The sequence below is a fragment of the Monomorium pharaonis genome, chromosome 8 (assembly GCF_013373865.1).
Source record: "Monomorium pharaonis isolate MP-MQ-018 chromosome 8, ASM1337386v2, whole genome shotgun sequence".
Classification (NCBI taxonomy): domain Eukaryota; kingdom Metazoa; phylum Arthropoda; class Insecta; order Hymenoptera; family Formicidae; genus Monomorium; species Monomorium pharaonis.
In genome coordinates this window covers 8166093-8180101 of record NC_050474.1, presented here as the reverse complement: position 1 = coordinate 8180101, position 14009 = coordinate 8166093, and the positions used below count along the sequence as shown (strand labels likewise).

The 14009-nt window shown below is 41.7% G+C and overlaps 1 protein-coding gene and 1 long non-coding RNA gene across 3 annotated transcripts in view; one reads left to right on the top strand and one right to left on the bottom strand.

Moving 5' to 3' along the window:
- The window catches only part of LOC105839094 (guanine nucleotide-binding protein G(s) subunit alpha), a 36800-nt gene that overhangs the window by 8490 nt on the left and 14301 nt on the right, over nucleotides 1–14009 (top strand). Inside the window, exon 5 of the mRNA XM_012685144.3 lies at nucleotides 5740–5837. Coding sequence (XP_012540598.1) covers nucleotides 5740–5837 — 98 coding nt within the window. The remainder of the gene's footprint in view (nucleotides 1–5739; nucleotides 5838–14009) is intronic.
- On the bottom strand, nucleotides 4045–13271 carry LOC105839095. Of its 2 annotated transcripts, none has more exons than XR_004964236.1 (3): nucleotides 10322–13271; nucleotides 5870–6007; nucleotides 4045–5296 (listed from the first exon to the last, which is right to left on the bottom strand). It is a non-coding gene; the product is annotated as an uncharacterized LOC105839095 (long non-coding RNA). The 2 variants fall into 2 exon arrangements; XR_004964237.1 differs by having other exon boundaries at nucleotides 4045–5180.

Sequence of the window (14009 nt, the reverse complement as noted above, 5' to 3'; positions counted from 1 at the left end):
ATCGATGCGAATTCTCTCGTCCCTGAGAGATTTCGCTGCCGAGTAGCCTCGGTAAGGGACGAGACCCTACCCGGTAAAAGATTTACGTATAACCCAGCGTGGCGTGCCGAGAGAACTTTACGACCGAATAAAGTAGCTATTTGATGTGACAAGCTTAATTAATTAATTAATTGATCTAAGTGGTTCTGTGATTAAACCGACAGTTAAATGCGTACTTAAGGGACTGAACTGTGTGACACGGTGCTCGGTGCTGCTTCGAGATTCCCGGTTGAAACGCTCAAGGGATTATCGCGGCATCTCTCGCAGGGATGAGATATCTCGTGAGAGGGAAAAGAAGGAGCGGCGTTCTCGAAATAAAGTCGCCGCGACGAAATAATCCGCGCGTTTTGCGTCATACAGCGCGACGCTTCGCGACGTATGTACACGCGCGGCGTTACGCGCATCACCTCTGCTAGAACGAAGACGAAGCCAGAGAGGACCCGGTCCTGCATTTGCCACGTTGGTCCGATATGATACGTGCGGATTAATTGAAATAAATCCGTCGCGAACACCTCGCGAATCCGTGTACGTCGCATTAACTTATGATTCGCGCGATATAATATTTATAATATTATCCGCAAGATATTACGTTGATATCGCTAAAACAAAAGCGCACGATGGTTTCCGCTCGATTACCTGTAGACTATCACGAGATAGCGATTTGAAGGATTTAATCCACTTCTTTGAAATTCGAGAAAATTAATCAGATTGAGATAATTTTAACTTTTTCTAAAGAGTGCGCTTTCTCTGTATAATTCTTTAATTCAAGACTACGCAGGAAAATGGAACAGGCATGCATAGAAAGACTTCTGTCGTTCATTGTGTTAATTATTAAAAAAATAAACATTTATCACGTCGGATGCTATTCTCGCGACTAGAAGACACAAGGCAATATCCCGATTGCTTTTCGCGAATTTTACTGGCTTCTTTTTACGATTTGCGTTTAATTTGTCACTGTCATTCGACTCTTCACCTATGCAGGAGAAGGAGGAGGCGAGGTTGTTTCGCGGAAATTTATTTTAGGAAAATCCTGTATAAGCCTAATTTCAGCACGGGTTTAAAACACACAGATCGATAACAATGCTGTATTTGTTCTTGTGAACAATTGTTATAATCGGCTCGTACCCACTTGCAAATAATGATGCGAAAATAACTGTCAAAAATTAAAATTAAGGAAATTCCGGTGCTCGAAATATTTACTCGACAAATAATCAAGTTTGAAATAATTCCACTCGGATATTTTTACGAACGCAAACGAATCTGTATATAATTATATTATTTCAGAAAGTCGTGATATATGGTAAACCGAGAGGATGCAGGATAATAAATACTTAATTAAATATAAATATTGAAATGCTAAATTAAATTAAATATTGAAATCTCAATTAAAGGAGCATATGCACCTAGACAGATAAAGCAATTTTAACTTTGCGATTTTTTTGTGTAAAAACGAAGAGAAATAGAGAAATCGCGATTGTTTCATTGTAAAGATGAAAATTTTTTTTATTTAACATAAAGTTTTATTTAAAAAAAATATAAATTGACGCGCGTGCTATTCAAATTTTTCCAAAGCACAATTTTATTAAGAACGCGTGACCACTGTATCTTGAAGACGACTCGACTTATCGACTTGCAATTTTGTACACTTTTTCTGGACACTAAAAATTAGTGTTTTGCGATGGATTTTTTAAAATGATGATTAATTTTTTTCATCACAGCAGGAAAACGAACGAAATTTACAGTGAAACTGCTATACTTTGAGCAACTAATTTCAAACGCAACTTTTCGGAAAACGCCTACGCCATGCATTCTAGATCTTTGTTTCAACTTTATAAAGTTTGTGTTTTGTTTTCTGACGAGTTCTGCGGAAGCAACCAGTGGTCGTCGTAAACTTGGTTTTTAAAAATATGATTTAGCAAAACTTGAATAGCGACGCTAGCTTCTATAATTTTTGTAATGCATTTTAAATGTAAAAAAATAGAGAAAAGTACGATCTCTACGGTGGGATGGTAAACATGATTTCTCCATCTCTTTTTCTTCACAAAAAATTCAAAGGTAGGTCATGCATTGACCCGTCTATGCTCTCTTAAAAGAAGTGACCCACACACTCTCTCTCTCTCTCTCTCTCTCTCTCTCTCTCTCTCTCTCTCTCTCTCCCCCCCCCCCTCCCTCCCTCTTTCTCGCGCGCGCGCGCGCGTTTAGACGATTTGCATTCAATCCGCAGGGGTCGCCCCGAGTGAGCGCTTTTATCCACACGCTATCACGAATTTTACAACATATATACGCGTGTATTCTCCCCCTCTGTATTTTTAGCCAGGTTACACGCTCTGCGGCGACGTTTAGGGGCTTAGGAGCGAGAGGATGACGCGTTTGGACAAAATTATTAGTACGTGCATAATCGCGGTAATAGGCGGAGACCGGCACGGCGGCAACACGACGCCGACGGGAGCGATCCTTCCTTCGCGCGGCGGACGACGACGACGGCGACGGCGACGGATCGACGATGCGTCCGTCCATCGATCGTGCAAGCGTGGAAATAGCATCGACAGGAGAATTTATTAATATAACCGTCGTCGTTATTGCCAAGCGCACACACCCCGTCCGTCGCGGACTGTGTTACGTGATTTGCAGCTTGCGCCGCGCCGTTCGTGACAACGCGGCCGGGATGGACTTCCGCTGTCCAAGTTCGCCGCGACACTTAAGGCGACGTAGTAGGGGGAGAGGGCGGAAGGCACACGCGAAACTACAACGTTTGTCGATTACGCCGGGGTCTCCGTTGCGGCTTTTGGAAGATGCATAAGTTCACGGCGAGGTTTTCGCGGCTACCATGCAACGCTGACCGACGGCGAACCATAGTTGAACTTGTTTACGAGAGACGACATTTGACGACAGTAATTAAGCATTGCCATTATCATTGGAAATGTAATTATTACCAACCGCGGTGATCGATATTTCATTTTACGAAACAATTCTCTTGGCGACATTTGTTCACTTCAAATCGAGGTTCGGTACGGCGTTGAAAGAAAAAATTATTTGAGTCAATGGTTAATTGATGGGGAAATTCCGGCCGCGAGAGGAAGAGTTTTAGACAGACTGTATAAACTGAACTTCTGTTTTGCAATCCGCGCGTATTTGTATGCTTCGCCAGGAATATCATTGCGCGACAGAACACGATGCACCTGAATGCTCAAATAATTAATAACAAAAATCAAATAATTAATGCTTTACGCTGTTTCGACGTTGATTTATGCACGCGGACTAGCCTGCTTGCATCACGGTTACTCAGCAACTTTTAATTCGCGTCGAGAATTACAAGAGCCGCGTCATTGATCGCGCGAGAAATTGTCAACCTCAAAATATCGCCGCTATTTAACGCAATGTTTAAAAAACTTCCACTGTATTTAATTTATGCAGTGTATCGAGTTTTCTTCCCACTCCCAGTTTCGTGGGTGAGAAAAGGAGAGATCCGAATTATATATGTAATGCAACTGTTTTGCGTGCATCGTTTGATAGAATGAAGATTTTAGCGCTATTCTCTCCCCATTAAAAGATTTGACGTTGGCTCGCGAATACATAATGCGCGTTTCTCGCGAAACGAGGATTCCATCTCGCCCCGTTCCGTCATAATTTTCGAGACCATCAAGGGGCGTTACGTCACGGAGGAACCCACGACCAAAGTGCCAACCTTCCGCAAAACCGCCCACGCTATGTGAGAAAACCGAGTTTCCTGACACAATAACATCTAAATTATTAATGCCCCCGATATCGTCCGCCAGTAACGTGAAGCGTGTAGCCTTGTGGCCGCCATTATTTACGTAACATTCAAATCGCGGTTTTAATTGATTGCAAAACGCATGGTTTACTGATGCGCGACCGATGGAATGCGCCATAGCGGAACGCGGCTGATGATTTAGATATCGTGCCTCACGAAAAAGGAAGGACAAGTTTATTCATTTTTTAAAGGACGGAAAATTCTAGGGATTTAAATAATTGAGCAAAAGGAGCTTCGGATGATAAAAATATACAACTGGATTTTTATTTGTTGTGTTTCTCAACTTTTTTTAATCACGCGAAGTCGAAAAGAATCCATCGATCCTGAGACATTTTCCTGGAATATTTATGACAAATTATTAGGTGATGAACCCTTGCAGTTGAGATTTAAGAAGTTAGATCATTTGACAATTATTTACGAAAATAAACAATACAAGAAAGAAAATTCAAGTTAAGCACTTGATCGTTCGTCTTTTTAAGAATACTTTTTTTTTTAAATAATAAAAATGTCGATGATAGACGTCCAGTAGCATAATCATTATTTTTTGGAAGGGTCACACGGGCGAAAAAGTTTCTCTTAGAATTCTTGACCTAGAACAAAAAACTAAAAATTTTTAAGATCTAAACGTCATTTTCTATAGAAGTACATACGGAAATTTTTTTCTGTTTTTTTTTTTTGCGAAAATGGCGCACATATGAAAAGTTTTATTTTTAGAAAAAAATTGTGTATAACAAAAAATTTTACAATGAAATTAAAAATCCGTATTACTTCTGCGAAAAATTTTATTTTGAAGCTACAGTCAAAATTTTACGTGAATCGGTAAAGATTTGACTGACAATGAGTTATTGTTTCGTCCGATTTGAAAAATACGACTTCGAGAAAAACGCGTTTAAAGTTTTAAGTAATGATATTTCTTAAATAAAATAAAAATTTAATTTACCACTAATCTGCTATTCCGGCACCATATATAGTTACTCTTCTAAATCAACATTTTTGTCCTCCTCTTCTTTCCTTAGTAATTCTAGAATCTCTATGAGCCTGTTTTGCCCCGTTCGTCAGTGAGAAATCGCTCGAGCGCGCTCCGAGCCGCTCGACAATACGGTTTCATAAACACCATTAAAATTTTTCTTTTCGTATCGGGACCACTTGCATTTTTGATACCTTAAGGTATGTTTTTAGCCCAAAACATTTTTTTTTTTTTTAATTTTACAGTGGTCTAACTCCGTAAACAGTATTCGTTGCGTCAGTTACGCATTACTCGCGCGTGTTCGGAGTTTTCATTCTTCGTGCAGTTTCGCAGGCTTTGCGAGCAGTACATTTTTTCCACGGCGAGTTAACGATGAATTAAACACCAAACAGCCGAGCGATCCTGTGCAATAAAGACGCCGATAAATGTACTATAAATATACGGGAATAGGTATTGCTCGTGCCATTCAATTCACCGACGGAGTCGCAATCGAGAATCGCGGATTGCATCGCCCTACCCTAAAAAAATAGTTGCGATTACCCTGATTTAACTACAATTTAGTCAATTTTCAATGCCAACTATATTATTTTGTAATCATGGAAATTACATATATTTTTATTTAAAATTATTATAAAGTATATTTTTTCATAGTCGATAGATAAACGTGAGACTATTATTACAAACATCATATAGTAACAATAATTATGAAACTGAAGCTCTTAACCATAAGTATTTTATCATGTCATTGTAATCACAAGTATCAAATGCTTTTCTCTCAGTGCGTAGAGTTCTATAAAAAGATTAGAGATTCACGACTTATCCTTGATTACACGCGACTTTATTTTCGGTTTGAAAACGATCGCGTTCTGGAATGAACGAGTTTCCTTAGCTATTAAAAAGATTCGCAGAAACGTCAATCGAGACGTCAAATCTAATCATTGGTCAATTGTTTTGCTTTTAGGAATTCTACGAAATCGTCGAAACACTTTGGAAAGATCGAGGAGTTCAGCAGAGCTTCGAGAGGAGTAACGAGTATCAACTCATCGACTGCGCCAAATAGTAAGTCGTTTTATTCTACACATTTACCGTACCGTTCGAAGTTGAGCCGCACGAGAAGTTTAAAATAACACAACCGGCATATCGTTCTCTCGTTTCTCAATGGACCGTGTTGATGCCGTGTCATAACCGATCCATTCGGATGCCAGAATGTGCAACGTCACATAATGAATCTGCAACAAATAAAGTTTACCAAACATTTTCAACAATTTATTAATATACGGGGCAATTTTTTGTTTACAAAATCAACTGAATTTTACGTCCGTCGACTCGATGATTGCTGAATCTTCCTATATATATGTATAAAGAATACGAAGCGCGGTTATTGTAATCTGCTACGTGGGGAGGGGAGGGGGGACGATATCACGAGCACGATAAGAAATCCGCTGAGATAACGCTTACGCGTCGATAACACCATGCACCATCGCGGATCTGTCATTCGTTGAGACGCGCGAGGTCTTTTTTTTTTAGAGCAACTATCGTTTAAGATGCATTACGCCTATTTTTGCGATATGTTAATATTTATATTTTAAGCAAACTAAATAAATACATAAATTTAGTTTAGAGAGAAATTAATGTCTGTATCACAATGGAACTTTACATAAATCAGTTATTTTTTAATATTTTGTTATTATTATTTTGAAAATGAGTATAATACATCCGTAACACAACTTGATTTTTTTACTTTACGCTATTGTTTAATGGCGTATTTAACAGGTATCCTTTTTTTTTTAACTCTTCTTATCTTCACACGTGTGAACAAACTTACTGTAATCGTCAAATTATTAGAGAAAATAAGAAAAATCTATATATTTAGATATAGTATATGCGCATGTGTATTTATAGACTTGTGACACCGATTTAATGCCAATGGAGACAATGCCTTAACGAGGTAATCACTTTAATAGGGGCCACCGGTTTATCCATAGACTCTCTCGACAAATTGACCCAACCTCGAGCTTTTTTGTACGCTAATTCGATGATACGAGCGTTGACTTAGTTACATAAAGCGGCGTCGTCGCGTAATTCGATGAGATTACGATAGCGAGTGCGTCTGACAGACGAGAACTATAAACGAGGGGCCGATCGAATGCAATAGCTGGTATTTTAAACGCGAAGGTTATTGCACCAGATCCGCATCTTTTTACGTATATGAGGAGAAAAGAAGGACGTTTTTCTCCCCAGCGACCTTATCCTTAGCTAACAATCGGCAATGTGTGACTGCTTTTTACACCTGAATCAGGTCAGCAAACACTTTAATTTGACAGTCTTCTCTCTATGAGTACATCCTCTTTTGTACACGGAGAGGATTTTCTCTTAGAATTCGCCCGTAAAATCACGGGCAAATTTTACTAAAATTATAGCAAGAGAAAATTCTCTCTGTGTAGAGTCGCAGTACTAACAATAGGACCATTCGTTTATCGATGTACACGGTATGCCCGAGAGCACATTTTGTGTACTGATTTATCTTCGGTATAACGTATATGTACAGTTTGAATCGATCTATAAAAATTTAAGCTCCGATAATTTCGAAACGAAGCGAGCGAATAAACTAACACATTCGGACGATAGTTGATGATCCTTTTAATGCTTCGCAGCACGTTAATATAATGGAGGGAAGGGAAATGTACATAATTTTGTTGAACAAACTCTTTATTTGAGTTTTGTATATTATATACTAAATTCGCGAGTGACGGGATGAGTATCTCTTTCTCTTTTTCTCTCTCGCCTTCGTCAATGTTTCGTGCCACTCTTAGTCGCATTATCGCGGATTTCTTGTGTTTTCTCTCTTTTTTTTCTCCATTAGTTCAACAATGCGGTTCTCTCCTTCTCTCTCTCTCTCTCTTTCTCTTTCTCTTTCTTCCGCTCGCTCAGTTACTCTTTCTCTCTTTCTCGTGTGCAGCGCAGGAATCGTTGACGTTAAAAATAGCGCGGTATTTTTAGGCATCGCGCTCCGGGATGGTGAGATATAGCGTTCTCGTAGCATATTCGTAGATGACGCGGAGAAAGAGAGAGAGAGAGAGAGAGAGAAAGAGATATGCACGATGGCTATAATGTTGCGGTCTATCTAATAGTCCCACGTAGTGCGCCCGCGTTTCTACGACTGCCTGGTATGTTAAAAGAATACGTTTGCCTGTTCGCGAATGTCACGAGGAAAAGAAATGCGTAAATTTTATTACATTTAAAAACGACTTTTGGTCTTTTGCAAATGACTTTACGTATACCGCGATAGAGGTATTGCGTGCGATATTTTTCATGCGTCTTGCCCCCAGGAGAAAATCCGACGGGGGAATAGGCACGTTACCTTTTTTGATATGTTTTACTTGCTTGTTTTTAACACGACGATTTTTGTGATAATCGTTACCTCGCGAATAGGAAATTTCTTTCGTAAACACGCAACGTGACATAGTAAAAATGTGACCTTCTTGCGCGCACTAAATACGGCGCAACGATAAATACTCCCTCGCGAAAATATCACGAATCTGAGTCAGTGTGTGGAGAATAAATATTTGTCCATCACACGATTACCGTGCACGACAACGCGCGATTATTGATTGTCGGTTTAACAGGAAATCATTTCCGGGTCGGATAATTTTTCGCGAGGCAGTTGAGATCGCGAGGACGCGCATTTGCGTAATTGTCATTAGGAAAAAAAAGAGAGAGAGAGAGAGAGAGAGAGAGAGAGAGAGAGAGAGAGAGAGAGAGAAACACAACGTGCGTATGCGTATAAGTGTGTGTGCGTGTGTGTATGTGCGTGCGTGTGCACGTGCCGAGTGTCGTTACGTATTTCTCGTCTCGGTAAAAGTAAGGGACGTTTCAATTACGCGATAACACACCTCGACGCGTCTTAAAAAAGGAAACATGCGCCGCTATATTTAGGCACCGGTCTATATCGCGCGGATTATTGATGCTGCTATACACATACAGCTCATAAATGTTTGGATAGACAGCCGCTCTCGCGCGCGCGCACACCTCCTCTTCTTCACCGTCGTTACGTTGGTGTGTGCCGGCAGTGATTCTTTCCTCTTTATTTTTTCTTATCTCAAATAAACATCCTCAAAATGGTGGAACGGCCTAACGAGAGGGAGTATCCTCCAATCCTTACTATTAACGTGCGTGGAATACAAAAAAAACTTTCATTATATTATACTTATTTATTTTACAATGTTCGATATCTGATTTAATTAAATCCTTTGAGACTTGTAACACTAGCGGATTCTGATGTCGATAATGGGGGGAGGGAGAGTTAACAAAATTTTTCGCTGAACATCGTATATCGGACATCGGACAGTTTGAACACAATGAATCCTATGCATTTGATCCACAGACACCCGCGTTAATTGGCCTGCATCATTTTACTTAAATTTTTTTAACGGATCCAGTAAGACTGATTTTTTTCATTTGGAAAGGGAACGGGGTTTAACCCCAAAACTTTCTTCTTGTAATAATTGATTAATTGAAAAATAGGTTTTTCTGATAGAAAAAAATCGACGAGAGAGAGAAAGAGAGAGAATGGAAAATTAGTTTTGAGACGGGACGAGCCACATCGTTCGGACTTCACTTGATCTTGATGTAGAGGAATGAAGAGAGGAATTGTTGCGAGAAGAATTTGTCGTTTCGCACATCCGTCTAAGTGCGAAGGACAAAGAGGATGTTTAACGCTGGCTCGCCGCGTCAGGGTGGTGGTGCGCGGCTGAAACCGTCGGGTCCGTCAAATATTTGCAATTCGAGCGAATAATCGACGCGGAAGCGTCGAAACTCCAATTTGTTACGGCAGCGAGGAGATCGGGGCCATCGCGCGCGCGATATCGTAGGTATCGAATCCTGGGCGGCTTTAAAAACCGCCAAAACGTATAATCGGATCGTCGCCCCCTCTAATCTTAAAATCCCGAGCGCGACCCGGTTTTCCTCGCCCGGCAACCGGGGACATTTTCGGGGAGATTTTCAGCCCCGATCCTCGGAATTCCTCGCGGGCCTATTCCGCTGTGACTCGGGAATTTCGTTGCAACATTATCGATTCCGCGCACCAGGGGTGTACGACGCTATATGTACGCTCGCCTTACATCGTACAAACGGCGTACGATGGATTCGTGGCGGCGCGGTTTGATGCATAGCACACCGCCCGCACCGCTGATTACACGTACGTCGGCCCTACATCCACCCTATGTCGACTAGATGTAGTTCTAGGAGTTAAGCCGTTACCCACTTTCCGACCGCCGGTTCCCCTGCCATATACGGGGGTGTCTCGGATGTCATCGCGTATGCATACATATATATACATAAATACACGCGTACATATCAGCGAGATGCGTGATCACGTATCGCTCGGGTAGTCGTTTGATGTTTGGAAGCTAATTGAAGCTTGGAGTTAATCACATTCCAAGCTGCTGGGAGGCCTTAACCTATTTTATTTAGGATTGACACTTGTTGTCGTACAAAATATTCCATTCCAGAAAGAAATAGACTATTTATTCAAGATTAATTACCAAGCGTCCGTGTCGAAGGAATCGAGAAGTGGTGTCGAGGGAGACTGCGGCCAATCGGTCTCGCCGAGGGGAACTCCCCTCGGAATTGTCCGTTGGAGCACTCTCTTCGTATATAGGGACTAGATTAACACCTCGTGTATAATATTCTATACCTGCTGCTCGATAACGTGGCCGCCGCCGATGCTCAGGGCACGGGAGGGGCTTCGCCTAGCTGGCTGTTGCCGCTGCAACATCAAACGCGCGTTCGACTCGCGCCGTCCGAGTCGATACACGTTATTATCGCGCACGATCCGGCTTTCATCGTTTTCCTCCCCGCTTTGTCGTCGCGAATTAATTCTCCGCGAGCGAGCGTCGAACGTTTAACCTTTAACCGGAAGCGATTGAAAAATCCGACGCGGCGTTTTGTTGATCGCCGTGCGCAAAGCGCCCTGTTCTCTGTCTCTCTCTCTCTTTCTTTCTTTCTTTCTCTCGCAACGATCGAGTTCGACAAGAGGTCGCAGAGATCGGACAGAGGATAATTAAATGAAAGCGGCGGAAATGTAAAAAAAAAAGTACGATTGAGAGCGATTGTTACAGGTTTTTTTTGCGCGATACACAACGCTCCGATAAAACAGAATATGTCACCGCTGTTACATAATGGTTTTCTCATTGCAACGCGTATATCGCTGGTTTGTTCTTTTTTTGTTGAAAGATGATTGTTTAATGTAGGATTCCACTTTAATATATTGTAATATATTCAGCCTTTTATTTTTTTTATAATTATATTATTTTATTATATTGTTATTATATTATTATTATTTAATTCTTATAAATATTATATTATATATTATTATTTTATAATTATAATAAAAATAAAATAATATAATTTATTTCTTGCGGCTAGACATTATATACGCGTTTCGACTGGCCCGGATCGCCGGATCAGAAACGCAACGTTGTCACGTTTGCTCACCTCAAGGTCTCGGCGGGAGGGTTAACACGAGCACGATAACGAGAAAATCGTTCTGCAGCAGCAGCCCGCCAGTGGGTCACGACCTCCTTCCTCTTTCAATTCTCTAGAGGTCGATAGCCTCATTTCTGGCGGAGCGCGCCAATTCCATGACCTACCTTCTCCCAAGCGAGCCTATAGACATGCAGATACGCGAATCTCTCTTTTTTTTCTTTTCTTTTATATAATAACAAACGCTATATAGAAATCCAACATACCTTTCTCTTTTGTATTGTTTGTATATATTATACTTTTGTATTGTTTGTATTATATAATTTCTCTCTCTCTCTTTCTCTCTCTCTCTCTCTCTCTCTCTCTCTCTCTCTCTCTCTCTCTCTCCCTCCCTCTCCCCCCCTTTTTTTTAGACAAATCGCTTTTGGTAACAGGTTCTTTCATCTACACAAACATTTAACGTCGAAACGTTAATCAATTTGATTCGATGATGAAATAATGCAAATTAAATGGAAAGTGGCTAATATAATTTCATAGTAAGAATTAAAAAAAAAAAAAAAATATATATATATATATATATTTGTGGCAAGATCGAACGACACGTATATATAAAGAAATACATTATTCGTTTGAATATAATAGCGCTTACAATTTCACACGCTTTCGAGAAGGAAGCTGTTACACAAATAGTATCCTTTAGAAGCAGATGATAGTTTTACAGTCGCATTACTCGTTAGTGTCTCGTTAGTGTCGATATACTCGGTACTATTTGTTATCAGCTCCCTCGAGCACATTCAAAAGGGTCAAGTGCTTTTTCATTTATTTACCGCGCACACATCTCGACTTGAGATCGTTTATTCGTGCATCGCATTGTACAATAAATTCTTGTTACAATTTCATATTGTTTTAAATTGTATTTTCATCACGTAATTGAATTATTCTAACACACACAATTCCTTAAACTAACAAGAGTTTTCTTAATGCTCCAATAAGTAAATGATTACTGGTCAAATTGATACTGGCTTGTATTTTTATTGAAATTATGTTAGATTCTTTACAAGCTAGGAAGAGTCAGTGACAGGTTGTTTCATATATAAATGTTGCTACTCTCAATACGCGGACATGTTTAATTATCTCGTAAAAGAGGAGACGTTTTACAACGTTTCCCGCGATAATAGCGCACGCGGTGTTAAACCCTTGCGTACGATTGACGGCGAGCAGAGAGAACGAGCGGTGGCAGTGACCCATGACCCGGATCGTGGAAAGTGGGTGCCAGAGGGGCGTGTATGCACACCCGGAGCGCGAGGCCGAGGGGTTGGGGTTAGGGTAGGACATCGTCGAGGATCGATTTTCCCTCTCGGTGGGCTCCCTCTGCCCTCGACAGAGTGCAGGAAGGGAGGCTGGATCTCGCGAAGGGAGAGGGTCCCGGCACAGAGAGAGAGAAAGAGAAAGAGAGAGAGAGGAGGGCGCGGGTGCGAGTGAATGAGAGAGCGGGTATATGAGAAAGGTAAAGAGAGCTGGAGACGCGGGCGTGTGTATGTATGTGCGTGCTTGCGCGCGTTTACGTGAACGAGTGGACAAGAGAAAGAGAGCGTTCGCTCTCCGAAAGGGTGACAGAGGGTGGAGACTAAGGCTGAGACTGAGACTGAGACTGAGACTGAGACTGAGGCTGAAGCTGAGGCTGAGGCTGATACTGAGGCTGAGGGCGAACGCGAGTACAAACACGGGAGGCGAAATAACGAGAGAGAGAGAAAATTCCCTTGGGCGCTCCCGATATTCCGCCCTTCTTCTCAGCATCCGCTTCCGTTCTCCGTCGCGGCGTGCGCGCTATCGTCGACGCGTTTCCTGTAGGATCCTGCGGCATCCTACGTGTCCCGGTCTGAGACCGTTCTACGAACGGGAGAGCACGGTATCTCGCTCCGATGGCGACGAGAGGTGTGTGTGTGTGTGTGTGTGTGTGTGTGTGTGTGTGTGTGTGTGTGTGTGTGTGTGTGTGTGTGTGTGCGTGCGCGCGCGCGCGCGCGTGTGTGTGTGTGTGTGTGTGTATGTGTGTGTGTATGAATGAGAGAGAGAGAAAGAGAGGGATCGGCTCAAGCCCGGCCGACCCAGGAACGCTGCTCGATCGAAAGAGGAAAGTTGACACTGTGTTGGAGGACTCCGACCGACCGACCGACCGACCGACCGTCTCTGATAACGTTATTGGCCCGTATTCCGGCAATGTGTCCAAATGGCTAAAAACGGCCACCCAATTTCGCATTTCTCATATGCCCCCCTCGGATCATCGCACCGCTCTTTTTTTTTGTTTCTTTTCTTTTCTCGTACCGAGCAGATTGCACGCAACGATCTCTATAATCGATAGATACAAGCGACAAAAATAATTCGACAATTTTGGCAAACGTAACGAGATACACTATCGATGATAGGCGGTATACATCGTATCGCAATCCGGACAGGAAATCGATGCAAATGAGATAATACGGTTTATTATTATCCCGCGGTTCTATTCCAGCGAATCGGAGATACGTACATACATAATGCGGTGCAGTTGTGTTGTACACAAACGGTGTCTGATGTAATTGTAACAATCTGATGGATATCGTACCGCGGGCAATAGTCGTAAGATCGATGCGAATATAATAACACGGTTTATTATTATCCCGCGGTTCTACACCGGGGAACGGCGGGGATAACGTATATAATGTTATGCGGTCAATATATAAACGCTGTTTCTCCGTACAACTAATATAA